Here is a 21,750-nt window from a genome sequence, read left to right as displayed (position 1 = left end):
TAGCACTGCTGCTTCACAATGCCAGGGACCCGGGTTCAATTCCAGCCTTGGTCACTGTCTGTGCAGAGTTTACATGTTGTTTGTGTGGGTTGCCTCCGTCGAGCTATATTTACAGACTCCAAACTAAATATCAAAATCTCTCCATTTGTTACTTTTAAATAATAGTTAGACATAGTGAAACACATGATTGGATCCATAGAATCCCTACAGTGCAGAAGGAGACCATTCGGCCCATCGAGTCTGCACCGACCCACAATCCCACCCAGGCCCTATCCCCGTAACCCCACGTATTTACCCTGCTAATCCACTGACACTAGGGTCAATTTAGCATGGCCAATCAAGCTAACCTACACATCTTGGGACACTAAGGGGTAATTGAGCATGGCCAATCCACCTAACCTGCACATATTTGGAGTGTGGGAGGAAACTGGAGTACGCAGACAAATCCCATGCAGACATGGGGAGAATGTGCAAAGTGGCCCGAGGCCGGAATTGAACCCTGGCGCTGTGAGGCAGCAATGCTAACCACTGTGCCCCGGATCCACATAGTAACTAAAATAAAGATAAACAAACTCAGAAAATTACATTAAATAAATGTACAGTTTTTATGATCATCGAGGAATTAGAAATTTCACTGGCGTGAAATGGCATTTTCAGTTTAATGACTGGTGTTGGAAATGTGAATTTATGATCTTGTTAAAATCACAGATATCCATCATTCAAAAGGCTGTCAATACTGAGCTGTTATACAGTGCTGGTCTCTAACAGCAAAAACCATTTATATCACATTATAACACAAATACAGAAAATGCTGGAAAATGTCAGCAGGTCTGGCAGCATCCTTGGAGAGAGAATAGGGTCAATGTCTGCATGACCTTTCATCAAAGCTGAGGACAAAGAAAATAGGATGAAGTTTATGCTGTAAGGGGGAAGTTGTGGAATTGTCCAAAATGTCATGGACAGAAAGACAAAGGAAATGTTATTGGTGGTGATAAAGGCTGTGGATGGTGCTAATAGCACCTATTAAGAGATCAGAATGGCAGATAAAAGGTGCAGAGTGTCAAAGTATAAGCTGTGGCATGTAGCAGATGGCCCTAATGAGGTGAGGGGAGAGGGAAACAAGATGGACAGCGAGATTTAGACAAATGAAACAATGGAAGAAATGAGAATTAAAAATATACAATTGTTAAGTTTAAGTCTAAGTTTTCATTTATTAGTCACAAGTTGGCTTACATTAACACTGTAATGAAGTTACTGTGAAAATCCCCTAGTCTCCAAACTCTGGCACCTGTTCGGGTACACTGTGGGGGAATTTAGCATGTCCAATGCACCTAACCAGTACATCTTTCAGACTGTGGGAGGAAACTGGAACACCCAGAGGAATCCCATGCAGAACATGTAGCCTCCGCACAGACAGTGACCCAAGCCGAGAATCAAACCCGGGTTCCTGGCGTAAAAAGAAATGAAATAAAATAAATGGAAATTGAGTGGGAGTGGAGGAGGGAGTTCACGCTCTAAAAATGCTAAACTCAATGTTCAACAATACGTTTATACATGCCTTGGAGGAGGTTGGTGATGGCGGCATATCCAGGTTTGCTGGTAGCTAAGCAAACTCAGGAATGCAAATGGAAGCAAAACATTGCTAGGTCGTGGACAGAGCAACTGAGAAAGTGATCAATGTAGGGAATGCCAGTGTATCCTCTCGGATTTCGGAAGGCAGCACAAAATCCTTTCTGAATGGCGAAACGCTCAGGAATGTGAATGAGCAAAGTATTACAGTTCAAGCACTAAAACAACACTAGTCAGATAATAAATTAAATAAAGGCGATATAACCCCCTCACAACCTCAACCAAATCATGCATAAATACAAAGAACAAAGAAAATTACAGCACAGGAACAGGCCCTTCGGCCCTCCAAGCCTGCACCAACCACGCTGCTGACTTAACTAAAACCCCTACCCTTCCGGGGACCATATCCCTCTATTCCCATCTCATTCATGTACTTGTCAAGAGGCACCTTAAAAGTCACTACCATATCCACTTCCACCACCTCCCCTGGCAATGAGTTCCAGGCATCCACCACCCTCTGTGTAAAAAATCTGCCTCGTACATCTCTTATAAAACTTGCCCCTCGCACCTTAAACCTGTACCCCTGAGTAATTATCTCTTCCACCCTGGGAAAAAAGCTTCTGACTATCCATTCTGTCCATGCCTCTCATAATCTTGTAGATTCTATCAAGTCTCCCCTCAACCTCCGTTGCTCCAGTGAGAACAAACCAAGTTTCTGCAACCTCTCCTCATAGCTAATGCCTTCCATGCCAGGCAACATCCGGGTAAATCTTTTCTGTACCCTCTCCAAAGCCTCCACGTGCTCCTGGTAGTGTGGCCTGAATTGAACACTATATTCCAAGTGCGACCTCACTAAGGTTCTATAAAGCTTCAACATAACATGCCAATTTTTAAACTCAATGCCCCAGCCGATGAAGGCAAGCATGCCGTATGCCTTCTTGACTACCTTCTGCACCTGCATTGCCACTTTCAGTGACCTGTGTTCCTGTACACCCAGATCCCTCCACCTATCAATACTCTTAAGGGTTCCGCCACTTACTGTATATTTCCCATCTGTATTAGACCTTCCAAAATTCATGACCTCACATTTGTCCGGACGTTGTTGAACATTGAGTTCAGCATCTTCAGAGCATGAACTCTCTCTTCCACTTACACTCAATTTCCATTTATTTTATTTTGTTTCTTTTTATCTGCCTCCAGTGCCACTACATCCTTCCTTTGATACGGGGTCCAAAACTGTGCACAATACTCCAGGTGTGGCCTCACCAATATCGTGTATAATTGCAACAATACTTCCTCACCTTTATATTCTATTCCTTTAGCTATAAATTCCATTCGCCTTCTTTATTACCTGCTGTACCTGCACCCTAGTTTCCTGTGACTTATGAACTAGGACACCCAGATCCTTCTGTACAAAGACGGTGGTTGATAGTAAATGTCTGAACATAGATTGATTGGATAAAAGAATTCAGAGATACAGGACGTAGGCGAGTGAGTGAAATTAAAATACAAAGAATCCCTGATCCAATTGAAAAACTAACTAGTCTCAATGTCCTCCGCCTGCTCCTATATTCCAAGATTGATCCTCTGTATTCCCAACAAGACAATGTCACTGGGTTGTACCTAACCTGACCTCAGGTAACATTAGAACCATTAGCACCACATGTAACTGAGACCAACACCCACTACTTTACAGCTGGTAGGAGGCAGGGAGATAGTGTAAAATTATAGGGTGGATTTGTTAGTGACCTTTAACCTCACAGATTCTCAGCGGGGCTGTGTTTCGTCCATTATCCTTTGGGCCTGGATGAAAGACGGGAAAGATTCTCTCAGTGAAAGTGTGGGTGAAAGTGTGGAGATGGGACATGTTGTCCGCATTGTAAAATGACACCTGTCCACCCTCATAGTCCAGGTAAACCCCGATCTTCCGGGGATTCTCACTCAGATTGAGGAGGGTCCCTGGACTTGTCCCTGCAGCGTAACCATGGACACGGCGCAGCCACAAAGTCCAGTATCCAGTCTTAGGTTTCAGGTCGATCCTCCCTGTCCTCTGGGCAGACTCCCGGGTCACACCGACACGCCACCAAGTCTTCTCCCCCACCTCCACCTCCCAGTAATGTCTCCCTGATGTGAATCCCTCTGATCCCAGTACGCAAAGCCAGCGGTCAAACCTCTCCAGGGTGTCAGGGAGCGGCTGCCGTTTGTCTCCGACTCTCACACTGGTCCGGTCCTCAGACAGGATGAGCCGGGGATGCGCTGTGTTCGGATCCAGAGTCAGACAAGCCGGAGCTGGGGGAGAAGTTAAAATAACACAGTCAGTGATTTAGTTCCTGCTTTGTAATCAAACTCCTGTCTTTGTAAAGAGCTCACTCTGGATATTCTTGGGAATTCTGGGGTTGTTGAAGGGCTCCAGGTTCTGGAATTATTTTGTGGATCCACTTTCTGTTACAGAGCTGTCACTGTATTCCAGAAGGTCAGAGCTGATTTCACAAAGTGTTGGTTACATTGGAATAAACCTTATGATTGTGTTATAATCAGCAGTTACAGATGTCATATTGAAAGGACTGTCCATTGGAATACACTGGGAATTAGCTCCTGGAGTAAGGAGCTTGACACTAATGCTGCATCTGAGGATGGGCAGGGAGGGTTCAGCTAAGTGTTGTAACAGAACTAACATTGCAGTATACTTCCAGCTGAATCCTCAGGCTCCTGGAACAGCTCTGAAATGATGTACTCACTTTGATCCCAAACACCTACTAGGAAAACTCAGCCTCCGACAGCTCCAACATACAGTGTTCCTCTGTTATCCCAGTTCCCCAAAAACCAATGCTCCTCAGTGTCAGTGTTTCTCAGTCACCTCTATTCCCCATTTCCCATCCACCATTCCCCCGGTTCCCTCCCTCTATTCCCCAGTGTCCTTTATTACCAAATGCCCTCTGTTCCCCAATCCTCTCTGTTCCCCAGTCCCTCTGTTCCCCAATCCTCTCTGTTCCCCAATCCTCTCTGTTCCCCAGTCCCTCTGTTCCCCAATCCTCTCTGTTCCCCAGTCCCTCTGTTCCCCAATCCCTCTGTTCCCCAATCCTTTCTGTTCCCCAATCCCTCTGTTCCCCAGTCCCTCTGTTCTTCAGTCCCTCTGTTCCCCAATCCTTTCTGTTCCCCAATCCCCTCTGTTCCCCAATCCCTCTGTTCTCCAGTCCCTCTGTTCCCCAATCCCTCTGTTCCCCAATCCCTCTGTTCCCCAATCCTCTCTGTTCCCCAATCCTCTCTGTTCCCCAGTCCCTCTGTTCCCCAATCCTCTCTGTTCCCCAATCCTCTCTGTTCCCCAATCCTCTCTGTTCCCCAGTCCCTCTGTTCCCCAATCCCTCTGTTCCCCAGTCCCTCTGTTCCCCAATCCTCTCTGTTCCCCAGTCCCTCTGTTCCCCAATCCTCTCTGTTCCCCAATCCCTCTGTTCCCCAATCCTTTCTGTTCCCCAGTCCCTCTGTTTCCCAATCCTCTCTGTTCCCCAATCCTCTCTGTTCCCCAATCCTCTCTGTTCCCCAGTCCCTCTGTTCCCCATTCCCTCTGTTCCCCAATCCCTCTGTTCCCCATTCCCTCTGTTCCTCAGTTTCCTGTGGTCCCCTATCTGCTCCTGGTGTCCTGTTGGCCTGCGGTTCCCTGTCCTGGCAGTGTGATCCCTGGCACATTCAGGAATTACACCAGGAATAAAACCTGATACGGCTTTTGGGGCATCATATCAGTCAGAGGGTGATCATTCCAGAAATCCCAGCCTGCAATCCGCACTGTCTGTGTGTGGAGAGGAGGAACGTTTCCGACAGTGCAGGGAGAGAAAGCAGGGAAGATAATTCCAAAAGAACAGAGTGAGAAAGGGAACAGCTGCAGCAAGAAGGGGGGATTCGAGAGAAAGGGGGCGGGGGGACCTCAATTAAAATTAAATCAGCTGCAATATTGGAAACAAGTCCAGAGAGAGGGAGGGAAGTGCTGGCATGGCAAATGGACAGGAAGGGAAAAAAATCAAATAATTTTTTCCATTTAAGTTTACTCATCCTGTTTCAAAGAATAAAAGAAAGTTACAGCACAGGAACAGGCCCTTCAGCCCCTCCAAGCCTGCACCGACCATGCTGCCCAACTGAACTAAAACCCCCTACCCTTCCGGGGACCATATCCCTCTATTCCCATCTTATTCATGTATCGGTCCAGACGGCCCCTAAAAGTCACTATCGTATCTGATTCCACTATCTCCCCCAGGCATCCACCACACTGTGTAAAAACCTTGCCTCGTACATCTTCTTTAAACCTTGCCCCTTGACCTTAAACTTGTGCCCCCGAGTGCCACCCTGGTAAAAAACTTCTGACTGTCCACTCTGTCCGTGCCCCTTGTAGACTTCTATCAGGTCACCTCCCCCACAACCTCCAGTGAGAACGAACCAAGTTTCTCCAACTCTCCTCATAACTAATGCCCTCCATACCAGGCAGCATCCTGGTAAATCTTTTCTGTTCCCTCCCCAAAGCCTCCACTTCCTTCTGGTAGTGTGGTCACCAGAATTGAAGATACAGTTTGGTAATAATCAGAAATGTTGTACATAGAAATGAGATTATAATTCAGGATAGAGCAATCGATCAGGTTTTTACCGGGATTAATGACATCGATCATTTCTCTCCACACTCTGTACTGGAAAGGGCCAGTAAATTTCTCGATGGGCAGAGCGGCCTCTGCGCACAGCAGCATATAATCGGGGTACTTTGTCCTGCAAAGATCAAAGTTAAATTGACATCAATCTCATCTCTTGAAGGTTTTTTTTCACCAACTTGTGCAGAATTTCAGCATTGAACATGTCCTACCTGTTCTTCCCGGGGGTTTCCTCCTGAAATAAACAAATCACAAATCTGAGTTAGCAGAGACCGACTGTCTGAATCCAGAAATTAATCAATTCTAACAACTATGAAACCGGGCGGACCACTTGGTGTCAACCTAGGTATCAGACACGGAGAATGAGATATATTGTCATTCCTTCAGTGTCAGGCTCCTTGTTTACCTGCACTGTACAGAGAGCAGCGAGTCAACAAGGAGGCTCATTGCTACCTGATCAAAGCAATTCGGAATAGGCAATAAATACTGACCTTGCAAAACCACGGCCATTGGCTTAAAGAAAAGCAGGGTGCAGCTATAAGGAAGGACAGAACAGGTATGGACTTTTTCCTTCAGAAAAGTGAAGGTTGTGAGGAGACCAAGTAAAGGTTTTCTACACTAACAGAGGGTTTGGGAAGATGTTTTATCCACTGGATAAAAATGAATTACTGCGGAAGCTCGAATCTGGAACCAAAAGAGAAAATGCTGGAAAATCTTAGCTGGTATTCAGTCAATCAGAAAATCTCAGTCAGTATTCACATGGGAAAAAGACAATGTTATTGAGGAGAACACTGAGATACCGGCTACTAGACTAGACGGGATTGAGGTTCATAAAGAGGAGGTGTTAGCAATTCTGGAAAGTGTGGAAATAGATAAGCGTCCTGGGCCAAATGAGATTTATCCTAGGATTCTCTGGGAAGCTAGGGAAGCGATTGCAGAGCCTTTGGCTTTGACCTTTAGGTCATCATTATCTACAGGAATAGTGCCAGAAGACTGGAGGATGGAAAATGTTGTCTCCTTGTTCAAGAAGGGGAGTAGAGACAACCCTAGTAATTATAGACCAGTGAGCCTTACTTCTGTTGTGGGCAAAGTTTTGGAAAGGATTATAAGAGACAGGATTTATAATCATCCAGAAAGGAATAATTTGATTAAGGATAGTCAACACGGCCTTGTGAAGGGTAGGTCGTGCCTCACAAACCTTATTGAGCTCTTTGAGAAGGTGAGCAGAGAGGTGGATGAGGGTAAAGCAGTTGATGTGGTGTACATGGATTTCAGTAAAGTGTTTGATAAGGTTCCCCACGGTAAGCTATTGCAGAAAATATGGAGACATGGGATTGAGAGTGATTTAGCAGTTTGGGTCAGGAATTGGCTAGCTGTAAGACAGAGGGTGGTGATTGATGGGAAATGTTCATCCTAGAGTTCAGTTACTAGTGGTGTACCGCAGAGATCTGTTTTGGGGCCACTGCTGTTCATCATTTTTATAAATGACCTGGAAGAGGGTATAGAAGGATGGGTTAGTAAACTTGCGGACGACACTAAAGTCAGTGGAGTTGTGGACAGTGCGGAAGGATGTTACAGTTTGCAGAGGGACATAAATAAGCTGCAGAGCTGGGCTGAGGGGTGGCAAATGGCATTTAATGCAGAAAAGTGTGAGGTGATTCACTTTGGAAGGAGTAACAGGAATACAGAGTACTGGGCTAATGGTAAGATACTTGGTAGTGTGGATGAGCAGAGAAATATCGGTGTCCATGTGCATAGATCCCTAAAAGCTGGCACTAGATTGATAGGGTTGTTAAGAAGGCGTACGGTGTGTGTTAGCTTTTATTGGTAGAGGGATTGAGTTTCGGAGCCATGAGGTCATGTCGAGCTGTACAAAACTCTGGTGTGGCCACACTTGGAGTATTGCGTACAGTTCTGGTCACTGCATTATAGGAAGGATGTGGAGGCATTGGAAAGGGTGCAGAGGAGGTTTACCAGGATGTTGCCTGGTATGGTGGGAAGGTCTCATGAGGAAAGGCTGAAGGACTTGAGGCTGTTTTCGTTAGAGAGAAGGTTAAGAGGTAACTTAATAGAGGCATACAAGATGATCAGAGGATTAGATAGTGAGAACCTTTTTCCTTGGGTGGAGATGGCTAGCACAAGGGGACGTAGCTTTAAATTGAGGGGTGATCGATATGGGACTGATGTCAGAGGTAGGTTCTTTACTCAGAGAGTAGTAAGGGCATGGAATGCCCTGCCTGCAACAGTAGTGGACTCACCAACATTAGGGGCATTTAAATGGTCATTGGATAAACATATGAATGATATTGGAATAGTGTAGGTTAGATGGGCTTCAGATTGGTTTCACAGGTCAGCACAACATCGAGGGCCGAAGGGCCTGTACTGCGCTGTAATGTTCTATGTTCTAGGTCTGACAGCATCTGTAAAGAGAGAAAAGAGCTGACATTTTGAATCCAGATGACCCTTTGTCAAAGCTAAAAGGCACAGAAAGTGGGAGACATTTATTCTGCAGCGGGAGGCAATGAAAGATGAGTCATAACCACAGGAACCAGGGGAAAGGCTGCTAATGGCAGCCCAAGGAGAGAACAAGGAGAGAATGGCCGAATGGCAGAGAAGCTGTAAGCTGTGACAGATGGAGATGTTGGGGGGTTGGAGGAGAGGGTGGGGGAATGGGGCAGAGATAGAATATAGAGAAAGGGGAGCAGGGGGAGAAAAGGTAAGGGAGGGGGGATGAAGTGGGGGAAAAGAGTGAGGGGGGGAAAAGAAAAAGAGAAAAGACAATAAAGAAATATAGCAAACAGTTAGAAATTAAATAAAATGAAAAGAAAGAGGTCGAGGTGGGATGATCCAGTCATCTGAAGTTGTTGAATTTGATGTTGAGACGGGAAGACTGTAAAGTGTCGAACTGGAAGATAAGATGCTGTTCCTCTAGTTTGCTTCCAGCTTCACTGGAACATTGCAGCAGGCCAGGGACAGACATGTGGGTACGGGAGCAGGACCGTGTGTTAAAATGGCAAACAACCGGAAGGTCAGGGTCCTGATTGGGCCCAGACTGAAGGTGCTCAGCAGAGTGGTCACCCAGTCTATATCTGGTCTCTCCAATATAGAGGAGACCAGATTGGGAGCAGCGAATGTAATAGATCAAATTGAAAGAGGTGCAAGTGAAACGCTGATTAACCCGGAATGAATGGTTTGGACTTTGGATGGTGAACATAGTGGAGGTAAAGGGGCAGGTGTTACACCTTCTGCAATTGCATGGGGAGGTGCCATGAGTGACGGGAGAGGTGTTAGATATAGTGGAGGAGTGGGCTAGGTTATCCCAGAGGAAACAGTCTCTGCAGAGATGTATCCACTTGTGCTGGAGCTTAAAGCCAGTGGAAATACATTGGATGGTCATTCTGAAATGCTGACAGGGGAGAAGGAAGCCATTGGGCCCATCATGTCAATGCAGACTCTCTGCTAGAGCTCTGACAAAAGGTCATCCAGACTTGAAACAATTGCCAGCTCTGACGAAAAGTCATCCAGACTCGAAACATCAGCTCTATTCTCTTTCTCCAGATGCTGTCAGACTCGCTGAGATTTTCCAGCATTTCTTTGTTTTTGTTTCTGATTCCAGCCCCTGCAGTATTTTGCCTTTTTTGTCAGCATTTCCAGATCATCGCTTAAACTGAGAAGCTTGTTGGGCCATTTAAGAGTCAACCACATTCAGGAGAAATACCTCGGCCAGATTTCCTTCCCTAAAGAACATGAGTGAACCAGATGGGGCTTTTTTTTGACAACAATTGACAACGCTTCCATGGTCATCATTAGACTTTTTTAATTCCAGATCTTATTGGGTTTAAACGTCACCATCTGCCTTGGTGGGATTACTAGTCTGGTGGCAATACTGTTACGACACACAGAGCCCCCCTGCCGCCAACGCCCCCCCCCCAAGCATTTTGAAAATCTGGATGATGACATCAGCTGGATTAACCCTCTAATCCAGCCTCCCTGTTATTGCATCGGAACAACCAAACCAGTTCTTCAGTTGTTGCAGAATAGGTCTTTCAAAGCAGATCTTTTATCAGATAGATCGTAAAACACATCTGGGAGAAAGAGGGCACGGCTGAAAAAATTCGACTTGTGAAGCAGGTTCCAGAAATCACCATCGGAGCCATCCACAGACCCTGATTATACCAGACACACCCACAACCTGTCACTGTCACTCAGCTGGAATGTTAGTGCGCGAAGAATGTTAAACTTGAGCAATGCAGGGAAAGAAAAGCAGCTTGCTAAGGTCATGATAAATCATTCCCGGGATGTGAAGGCTATTGCTGGGTTCAGTAAATATTGTGGGAGACCCCCGGATTGAGTGTTAATTCAGAATTTGCCCCAGAATAGACAACACACCAATTGGTTTAAATCAATTCCAAACGGTTGGGATCATTTTAATTCATTTCACACATCATTTTGAGCTTTCACTAAATGGAAATATAAGGAGGGATTATACGATCTCGCTTGCCCCGAGGCTGGGAAATTCTGCCTGAGGAAAACGGACATTTCTGCCTCTCACCCGCTCTGATTCTGTGGCAAGCGGGGCAGTAAAATTCCAGCGATAATCTCTCATCAGTTATTTAGTGACTGTGTGAAGTTTCCCTGAACTGAGTTGCAATATATTCCCTCACCGTCAGAAATATCAGCTCGTCTTTTTGCTCCATCTGTTTCTGCAACTTTGAGAGTTTCTCCTCAATAGAATTTAAATTCTCCTGAATCTCTCGAAGGTTTCTCTCCATTGATTCTAGAATCCTCTCCTCTTCTTCCCTGAGATCTCTGAGTAATCGCTGCTCTTTCTCAGTGAGAATCTGGTGCATTTTAGCGAACTCGGATGTGATGTGGGTCTGCAGACTGCTCGACTGTTCCTACCCAATGAAATGTGAAACATAATTAATGTCCCGCGATAAAGGGAACAAAACTAACCGAGATCCCAGAAAATCAGCACAGGGAGACCTTACCCTAACTTCAGAAATCTTCAGAATCTGTTTCAGTTCTATTTCCAGAACCGCTGATTTCTTCTCCGTGAGAGAATCTAAGGAAGATTTCACCTCATCCTGGGATTGGGAGAGAAAATCAGAAAGTAAGAGTGTTCGACCCTGAAAATGTGATCAAATAATCAGGTGATCAAACCTGTTTCCTTTTACCTTGTAGATTTCAACAGCTTCTGAAATCTGGATGAAGTGGTGCTTTCTGTGTTCCTGTGAAACTACACAGTTCACACAGATCAATTTCTTGTCCGTTTCACAAAACAGCTTCAGTTCTTCCCGATGTTCCTCACAGTGAAGTTTACTTTCCTTCTCTTTCCAATTCAGTTTTAATTGCCGAGCTTTCTCAGCCAGATTCGATAAGGCTCGATTAACCCTGAGGTTTCTTTCTGTAAACACCTGTCTACATTCCGGGCAGGAGTTTACTGCCGTTTTCCAATAATCGGTGATACAGGAGCAGCAGAAGTTGTGTCCACATTCGAGAGAAACCGGGTCGGTGAAGAAATCGAGACAGATAGGGCACTTTAAATCTCCGGTAAAGCTCTTGCCCTGCTGTATGAGAGCCATGATCACACGGCCTGCATCAAATTGCTTTCAGTTTCAATCCAGGATTGTAGTTCTCAGCCACACCCAGAGAATTCTTCTCTCATACTCTCTGTCCTTTTGATAGGTGCAATGGGCGAACAGAGAGGGAGAAGTGTTAGAGGATGGGGGAAATTGACTGAATGCAGACAGGCAGAGTGAGGTCCCTGGGGAAAGCTGAGGGAAGCGACTAGGGAGGAACAGGAACCGGACAGATGTAGGGCGGAGGAAGAGGTGGGCGAGAACTGCGTAATCCTTATAGAGTCATAGGGGTTTACAGCACGGAAACAGGCCCTTCGGCCCACTTTGTCCATGCTGCTCTCTTTTTTTAAACTCTGAGCTGGTCCCAGTTGCCCACATTTGGCTCATATCCCTCTATACCCATCTTACCCATGTAACTGTCCAAAAGTTTTTTTAAAAGACAAAATTGTATCCTACTACTACCTCTGGCAGCTTGTTCCAGACACTCACCAACATCTGCATGAAACAATTGCCCCTCTGGACACTTTTGTATCTCTCCCCTCTCACCTTAAACCTATGTCCTTTAATTTTAGACTCCCCTACCTTTGGGAAAAGATATTGACTATCTAGCTGATCTGTGCCCCTCATTAGTTTATAGACCTCTATGAGATCACCCCACAGCATTCTACATTCCAGAGAAAAAAGACCCAGTCCATTCATCGTCTCCTTATAACTCAATCCATCAAGCCCCGGTAGTATCCTAGTAGATCTTTTCTGCACTCTTTCTAGTTTAATAATATCCTTTCTATAATAGGTGACCAGAATTGCACACAGTATTACAAGTGTGGCCTTACCAATGTCTTGTACAACTTCCAACAAGATGTCCCAACTCCTGTATTCAATGTTCTGACCAATGAAACCAAGCATGCCAAATGTCTTCTTCACCACTCTGTCCACCTGTGACTCCACTTTCAAGGAGCTATGAACATGAACCCCTAGATCTCTTTGTTCTGTAACTCTCCCTAATGCCCTACCATTCACTGAGTAAATCCTGTCCTGGTTCAAGCTACCAAAATGCATCACCTCACATTTGTCCAAATTAAACTCCATCTGCCATTCATCAGCCCACTGGCCCAACTGATCAAGATCCCGTTGCAATCAAAGATAACTTTCTTCACTGTCCACTATGCCACCAATCTTGGTGTCACCTGCAAACTTACTAACCATGTTTACTATATTCTCATGCATATTATTAATATAAATGACAAATAACAGTGGACCCAGCACTGATCGCTGAGGCACGTAGCAGGCCTCCAGTTTGAAAAACAACCCTCTACAACCACCCTCTGGCTTCTGTCAAGGAACCAATTTTACATTCATTTAGATACCTCACCCTGGATCCCATGAGAATTAAGCTTATGCAACAACTTACCTTGTCAAAGCCTTGCTAAGGTCCATGTAGAAAACATCAACTGCACTGCCCTCATTTATTTTCTTGGTTACCCCTTCAAAAAACTCAATCAAGTTTGTGAGATATGATTTTCCACTCACAAAGCCACGCTGACTCTCCGTAATCAGTCCATGTGTCTCTAAATGCCTGTAGATCCTGTCTCTCAAAATACCTTCCAACAACTTACCCACCACAGATGTGAGGCTTACTGCCCTCCAGTTCCCAGGCCTTTCCCTGCAGCCCTTTTTAAACAAAGGCACAATATTTGCCACTCTCCAATCTTCAGACACCTCATCCACGACTATTGATGATTCAAGTATCTCGGCTAGGGGACCCGCAATTTCCTCCCTGGCCTCTCAAAATATCCTGGGATCAGGTCCCGGGGATTTATCTCCCTTGATGCACTTTAAGACTTCCAGCACCTCTTTCTCTGTAATATGTACACCCCTCGAGACATCAATATTTATTTCCCCAAGTTCCCTAACATTCATGCTTTTCTCAACAGTAAATACCGATGAGAAATATTCATTTAGGATCTCGCCCATCTCTTGTGGGTCCACACATATTTGTCCTTGTTGATCCTTAAGAGGCCCTACTCCTTCCCTCGTTACTCTTTTGCCCTTTGTGTATTTGTAGAAGCTCTTTGGATTCTCCTTTGCCTGATCTTCAAAACAATCTCATGTCCCCTTTTTGCCCTCCTGATTTCTCTCTTAACTCTACTCCTACTTCCCCTACACTCTTCAAGGGATTCACTAGATCCCAGCTGCCTACACATGGTCATGAGCCTCCTTCTTCTTCCTGACCAGGGCCTCATGATCCTGAGTCATCCCAGGGCCCCCGACTTCTTGCCTTTCACTCTGAAGTTACATGATCCAACTGAATGGCAGGAACAGGAGCAATGGGCCGAATTGCCTTCTCCTGCTCCGCGTTCCCACTAATCTGACCAACAAAGAACCATTCAGCCCGTCAACATGTCCCATGCTGGCTCTCGTTCAGTGCACTGGCTCACACTTCTCCAGGTGTAACTCTAAATTGTGTCTTTTCAGATATACTTCCAAATGTCTTTGGGAACGTTCCTGGGAATTTTCTCCCAGAAGTCCAGATCATAAGAAATCTTAATAATGAAATCAAAGTAAATAAATCCTTACAAAAATCTCCTCATATCCCACCTTCCCCCTCCCAGTTCTTCTGCCAATGATATTGAAACCTTGAGCCACTTTCCGGAAGAAGCATTTTCTCTCTCTTTGCTCCATCTGAACCTCTGATGATTTTCCATCCCTGTTTTGGGTGCATTGCGACCTTCCCTGCTCCAATCGTTGACTAAAATCCTCATCCCTGAACACCGCTCAGGTAAAGCTCCCTTTGTGCTCATTCCAAACCCTCGGGCACCCTTCCTCAAGTCCATCCAATCCTTTGTGTTCAGGGGCTAAATCTACTGCCACAAACAGTATTGAACCATAGAATCCTTCCAGTGCAGAAGGAGGCCCATCGAGCCTGCACCAACAACCATCCCACCCAGGCCCTATCCCCACAACCCGATGCATTTACCCTAGCTAGTTCCCCTGACACTAAGGCCAATCCACCTAACACACACATCTTTTGGACTGTGGGAGGAAACAGGAGCACCTGGAGGAAACCCACACAGACACGGGGAGAATGTGCAAACTCCACACAGACAGTGACCCAGGCTGGGAATCAAACCCGGGTCCCAGGAGCTGTGAGGCAGCAATGCTAACCACTGTGCCACTGTGCCAGGTACGTACCCTGCGAGACTAGAATCTCAGTCTGTGATTTGAATTGTCATAATAATTTGAGTTGAAGACAAGGTGCTGTAAATGTCAAGCTCCGTCTGGAAGATCTGATTAGTTCCTGTTGTTTACTCTGATGGGTTAGCCAGACCTGCCGATCACCTGGTGCGTTCTTATCCTTACCCTGTCATTTTGTCTCATGATGTTTCCCATCCCAAAGTTCACATTCCAATTTGAAAGCTTCCCAATCCTTTGACTCCCTGTCCACACATTCATCAATCCCTTTTTTAACGGGCGTTATCCCTCCAACTCATTAATAGTGATTGTTCGCGGCGCCTCATTGAATCTTTTTCCCATTTTGAAGTTTTCCACTTGGAACCTGCATTTTTCATCCAAATAGCTTTCTCGGTTGCAGTATAATTTTCCAAGTTCCATGTGCCACCTAGTGGCCAACTAACTTTACCCAATTTATTATTTAGTGCAGAAGATAATCAAAGTAAATTACGTTCCTGATCAGGATACTCAGAACACAAAAAAGCAAAGGAGGATTGCCCCCTGTTTTGTCTAAAATCTGTCCCATAACGTCAGTATACTGCGCTCCTGGCAACAACATTAATAAAAAGAATTCCTGGTACCAAACTCAAACCACAGGTTCCCTGACCCAAACTAAGTCTGCGTGACCCTGATCCGGATCTAAAACGAGATCAAGGGGTCGCTCCCTGACCTTAGCCACAATCGGGTCCCTGACCCTAAAACACTCTACTCACTGTCCAACTTAGATTCGAATACCGTCACCTGTTAGCGTCCTCCGTCAGGGACGAGGGGTCGTAGCACCAATCCGAGAGAAAGACAGAGACCAAGGTGAATCTTACTTTGCACCGGCGTCCGTCTCATCCCTACGGGTCGTGGCTCGATCACTTCTTCAGTCCCCCACGGAATTCACCCAGGGTATTGGTTTCTGCTTCGCAGCGCCAAATGTTGAAGTAGAAACTTTCCTGCTTCTTAACTGTGGTAGTAAGACTCAATTAAAGTACTTCCGACAAAATAACTTGTCTATATTTATGAAAGTCTGCATGGAGTATTGGCAGTAACTTGAGTTTGGAGAAGCCATCATTACGATTTGCTAATTCCTTCTCAAGTCCGTGCTTATATAAAGAATCAGTGTCAGTATTTACACATAATCATTATCAGTTTGCGCGACCAGAGCTTATTCAGGAATTCGATCAGTAGTAGCATCATAAATCATGGTACAACCTGCTGACCTCCTAGAACTCTTTATCTCATCAGTCATACCTTTATCTTGTCCTTTTGATAGAATAGAAGAAGGTTGGTGACTCCTACATCCCTGGCCTTATCTTGTCTTACTCATATAGCACTAGGTTATGTGGAGTTAGCCTTATCAGGTCTTGACCTTCTCTGGTCTTATTCATGTCTTAAGTTATGCAGAGTCAGTTTTCCTTATTTTGTACCAAATAGTTGACCAATTTTCCCATCATGCCATTACTTCATTCGTACAACTTCACAATAGGAGGAGCCTGTAGTAAAGGTTGGTAAGGCTAGGTGACTGAATGAGATAACATAAGAACATAAGAAATAGGAGCAGGAGTAGGCCATCTAGCCCTTCGTGCCTTCTCCACCATTCAATAAGATCATGGCTGATCTGAAATGGATCAGTTCCACTTTCCCACTTTCTCCCCGTAACCCTTAATTCCCTTGTCTATCAGAAACCTATCTACCCATGACTTAAATACATTTAGCGAGGTAGCCTCCACCACTTCAATGGGCAGAGAATTCCAGAGATTCACCACCCTTTGAGTGAAGAAGTTCGTCCTCAACTCCAATCTAAACTGCCCCCCCCTTATCTTGAGGCTGTGCCCTCTAGTCCTGCTATCCTTTCTAAGTGGGAAGAATCTCTCTACCTCTACCCTATCCATCCCTTTCATTATCTTATACGTCTCAATAAGATCCCCCCTCAACCTTCTAAACTCCAACGAGTACCAACCCAGTCTATTTAGTCTCTCTTCATAGTCCAACCCCCTCATCTCCGGTATCAGCCTGGTGAACCTCCTCTGCACTCCCTCCAAGGCCAATATATCCTTGCACAAGTGCGGCAACCAAAACTGCACACAGTACTCCAGCTGCAGCCTCACCAGTGCCCTGTGCAGTTGCAGCAAGACCTCTCTGCTTTTATATTCTATCCCCCTCGCTATAAAGGCCAGCATCCCATTCGCCTTCTTGATCACCTGCTGCACCTGCAGACTGGGTTTTTGCGACTCGTGCACAAGGACCCCCACGTCCCTCTGCACCGTCGCATGCTGCAGCTTTTCTCCCTTTAAATAGTAATCCCTCCGACTATTATTTCTGCCAAAGTGGATAACCTCACACTTGCTAACATTACACTCCATCTGCCAGGTCCTCGCCCACTCGCTCAGCCTATCCAGATCCCTCTGCAGACTTTCCACACCCTCCGCGCAATTTGCTTTTCCACTCCTCTTTGTGTCATCAGTAAATTTTGTCACCCTACACTCAGCCCCCTCCTCCAGATCATCTATATAAATGGTAAATAGCTGAGGCCCCAGCACCGATCCCTGCGGCGCTCCACTAATCACCAACCACCAATCAGAATAGCACCCATTGATATCCACAGCTGTAAACTATCATACCCACAATTCATGAAATCGTTAAAAAAATGACCAAAGTTTCAGCCAAGACAGACAACTCAGGTTGTGTACTGGAGACATGATACATGGGACAGACTTTGGTTAAAAATGAACAGAGCAGTGTGTGATCTCTTCCATGGCTGCTGCTTCTTTCTGTTTCCCACACTAGGTCCACCACATCATTACTGGAGCATACATTAATACAGCATTGCTCCAGTGAGCCAATAGGAATAAATAAAATACATAACAGATTCTGCACAATAAACAAATCTTCACCTCCTCTTGGTGTTCTGATCTCCTCAATTTAACTACTCTATGAACAATATGTTTTGTCTGTATAATGCACAAAAAAAACAATACTTTTCACTGTATACCAATACATGTGTACGTGTGACAATAATAAATCAATTCAATAAGGCATTCAAGTCAACTGCCCAGAAGAAACAAGGGACTGCAGGAACCAACAATGACATACACACCTATGCTGGCTGCAGTTTGGGCTTACCACAGGATTTTGAGTAAGAAGCAAGATGTCATGAAACTGAATCCCGATTTCAGGACTCTGGATACATGTGGCACTTGACCTCTGGAACCAGGTTCTCGAATACAAGACTCAAGGACTGCACATCAATCTGGTCAAACTGTTCAATAATTTGATATCTTTCGGTGAAGTCAATGAGTGAAAAAGACAAGTGCCTCATTGGCTCCATTGCATAAAACCGACCTGTTCAGTTTCTTGCAGGATGTCACTAAGGCTTTGTTGAGGTGCGGGAGGCTGGTAGCACCCACCTTCACTGCCTCCAGGTCTAACACATAGCTCGCCTTCGAATATTCATGGGACATGGTGGTCAGCCCATTGGTTGCACTGTCTGTTGCTGTAACTAACATTACTGAGGGAAGCGGATGCGGAAATTGTAGAGGCTGCCATTTTTCATTCTTCCTTAGATGCAAGAATGTCATTATATTATAGATCAATGATAATTAAACCCTTGATCACTGATCTTGAGGTTCTAACTACTTTTCATTTATGTGTCCAGGAAGCCTGACTTGAGTTATTCTTGAATTGCACAGCAGATTCAATCAGGGAACACTGCAACTGGTCAGAGATCACAGAATCCCTATACTGAAAAGGAGGCCATTCAGCCCATCAAGTCTACACCAGCTCTCTGACAGAGTATCTTATCCATGCCCTCTCCCTCACACAATTTTCATAATCTTTCAATATCTTTTCCCCAAAGGTAGGGAAGTCTAAAACTAGAGGGCATAGGTTTACTGTGAGAGAGGAGTGATACAAAAGTGTCCAGAGGGACAATTTTCTCACACAGGGCGTGGTAAGTGTCTGGAACAAGCTGCCAGAGGTAGTAGTAGAGGTGAGTACAGTTTTGTCTCTTAAAAAGCATTCAGACAGTTATATGGGTAAGATGGGTATTGAGAGATATGGGCCAAATGCGGGCAACTGGGACTAACTTAGTGGTTGAAAGAAAAGGTAGCACAGACAAGTTGGGCTGAAGGGTCTGTTTCCATGCTATAAACCTCTAAGACTCTATGACTCTAATCCCACACATTTACCATGGCCAATCCATCTAACTGCACATCGTTGGAGTGGGGGAGGAAACCAGAGCGCTCGGAGGAAACCCACACAGACATGGGGAGATGGTGACCCAAGCAGGCATTGAACCTGGGTCTCTGGTACTGCGAGGCAGCAGTGCCAACTGCAGTGCCACCATGTCTCCCATCCTGCTAGAGCAGGCAGCTTCTTGGTATTGCCAGCTGTTGATATTTTAGTGTGAGGGGGCTGCACTTACTTTCTCCCTGATTGTCCCTCAGCAGTTTGAGGAAGTTTGCCACGGAGCACAGCCCATGGAAAGTGTCTGATGTTAGGAATGAGAAATGGCAAAAAAAAGGAGGAAAAGTGCTCAGAATTTGGAGTCACTTTGCTAAAGTTAAATTCCATAATATTATTCTCAAAACCCAAGCCAGAGAACATGTCTTGAATAATGCTACATAACCTGGGAAAGGGACAACTATAATTGACAAAGTATTTGTAAAGGAAGACACTCAGCCTGAAATCCCCTCCCAGCTGGACAATATTTGCCATTTGTGAGGCTGTTCTTCCTTTAATCATGGGCTGCCTTTAATCACAGAGTCACAGAATACTATAGCGCAGAAGAGGCCCTTCGGCCCATCAATTCTGCACCAACACATGAAAGGCTCTGACCTGCCCACCTAATCCCATTTACCAGCACTTGGCCCATAGCCCTGAACGTTATGGCGTGCCACGTACTCATCCAGGTACCTTTTAAAGGATGTGAGGCATCCCGCCTCCATCACCCTCCCAGGCAGTGCATTCCGGACAGTCACCACCCTATCAGTGAAAACATTTTTCCTCACAACCCCCCTAAAGCTTCCACCCAATGTTTAATACTTTGGCTTTTGGCAGAGTGATGTCTATATAGACCAATGTGAATGTAACCGGTCATTTTGCCTTGGCTGGAGATCCAGTGTTAATTATTTTTACTCTGGGTTGCTTCTTGTCCTTTTCCATAGCTAATTTACCCTAGACGATGCTGTGATCAGCATCCCCAACTGTTCTCCTGCTGATAATTGTAATGTCCTAACTACAAAAAGAAAAAAAGATGAGGTTTGCACACACAGATCAAAACTAAAATCCACAGATTTATTGAAGGAGCTGACCCTGCACAAAGTTACAAAATGAAACTAAATAAAGAGCCTGTGAAACACCCCAATGGCATCACCATCAAATCATGTGACTGGCTCAGAAAGCAATCATGCAACCTCTTAAATATATAACAATAATGGATCTATTTAATAAAGTGGTTCTGAAAATTCTCCTTAACATAATTCTGAAACTCTCTCAATGAAAAACAGGGAAGAGAATGATTACCTTGTCATTATTTTGTTGCCATTATGCAATCTTCTGTTCACAGATTGGTTGTTCCATGTCTTACCATACAACATTAACTAAAATTGGAAGTATTTAATTGGCTGTAGAACACTTTAGGACATCCTGTTATCATGAAAGATGATATCTAAATGCCAGTCAGTTCTTCCTTTCATAGATATTCCAATCTGTTTATAAGTTCTTATGCAGTCCTGTATGTCATTTCATAGAATCATAAAATTCCTACATTGCTGAATAAGGCTGTTCGGCCCATCGAGCCTGCACTGACCACATCCCATCCAGGCCCTACCCCTGTAACCCCACACATTAACCCTGCTAGTCCCCCTGACACTAGAGTCAATTTACCTTACCAATCCACCTAACCTGCACATCTTTCGACTGTGGGAGGAAACCAGAGCACCCGGAGGAAACCCACGCAGACACGGGGAGAATGTGCAAACCCCACACAAACAGTGACCCGAGGCCAGAATCGAAGCCAGGTCCCTGGTGCTGCAAGGCAGCAGTGCTAACCACTGTGCCATTGTGCCACCCTAACCATTGTGCCACCGTGCCACCCTATAACTGCAAGTCAGTTCTTCCTTTCATAGATATTCCAATCCATTTACAAGTTCTTGTGCAGTCCTGTAGGTCATTTCTGCAAAGTGCATGAAGTGACAGAAAGACCTTTGATTGTACAGTTCACTGTGAGCCTGCCCCACACTACAGGAGTTCCACTCACACTCCATTATGTCATCACAGAAAGCGATATAACCTGTTGCTTAGGTAACTCCACCAAACTCCAAGCATTCCTTATTCCAAATCAGTGGAGGATTGAATTTGTTTGGGCTCACAACTAATTCGGGTGCATCAGGTAATCTTTCAGCTTTATAAAAAGGTCTCCCGATTTCAGGGGGAGGAGTCCGTTTTTTTATACATTCACGGGGCATGGGCATCACTGGCTGGCCAGCAATTATTGCCCACCCCAAGTTGCCCAAGGGCAGTTGAGAGTCAACCAGATTGTTGCGGCTCTCAGTGGTGATATTCCGACTGCTCCCAAAATGCCTCATCCAGAAGTTCAACCCCTGTAACATTATCCGAAAAGGGAAACGAACAAGTATTTCAAAATGAAAAAAAAAGATCATGGGGCCTGGGTGGGATTGTTGCCAGTGCAGACTCGATGGGCTGAATGGCCTCCTTCTGCACTGTATAGATTTATTCGGAGCGGGAAACTG

The 21,750-nt window shown here is 45.2% G+C and overlaps 1 protein-coding gene across 1 annotated transcript; it reads right to left on the bottom strand.

The window, feature by feature from the left end:
- Window positions 1-1,089: 1,089 nt before the first annotated feature.
- Window positions 1,090-11,807, bottom strand: LOC145337553 (zinc-binding protein A33-like). The gene is made up of 6 exons (XM_080182345.1): window positions 11,375-11,807; window positions 11,189-11,284; window positions 10,862-11,095; window positions 6,410-6,432; window positions 6,200-6,315; window positions 1,090-3,858 (listed from the first exon to the last, which is right to left on the bottom strand). Exons 1-6 carry the CDS (start codon window positions 11,780-11,782, stop codon window positions 3,311-3,313), a joined length of 1,425 nt encoding a protein of 474 aa, XP_080038471.1. The 5' UTR covers window positions 11,783-11,807; the 3' UTR covers window positions 1,090-3,310.
- Window positions 11,808-21,750: the final 9,943 nt, after the last annotated feature.

The sequence above is a fragment of the Carcharhinus amblyrhynchos genome, unplaced genomic scaffold (assembly GCF_965287045.1).
Source record: "Carcharhinus amblyrhynchos unplaced genomic scaffold, sCarAmb.v2.hapA scaffold_52, whole genome shotgun sequence".
Lineage (NCBI taxonomy): Eukaryota > Metazoa > Chordata > Chondrichthyes > Carcharhiniformes > Carcharhinidae > Carcharhinus > Carcharhinus amblyrhynchos.
The sequence above is the reverse complement of the archived record's forward strand: the minus strand, read 5'-3'. Positions and strand labels throughout refer to the sequence as shown.

What these genes read in the sequence shown, in the direction of transcription:
- LOC145337553 (XM_080182345.1), bottom strand. Translation starts at nt 11,782, where the DNA reads ATGGCTCTCATACAGCAGGGCAAGAGCTTTACCGGAGATTTAAAGTGC. An exon ending in TGAAGATTTCTGAAGTTAGG is followed by an intron (nt 11,096 to 11,188) that starts GTAAGGTCTCCC and finishes TTCATTGGGTAG; the next exon opens with GAACAGTCGAGCAGTCTGCA. An exon ending in ACGAGCTGATATTTCTGACG is followed by an intron (nt 6,433 to 10,861) that starts GTGAGGGAATAT and finishes TGTTTATTTCAG; the next exon opens with GAGGAAACCCCCGGGAAGAA.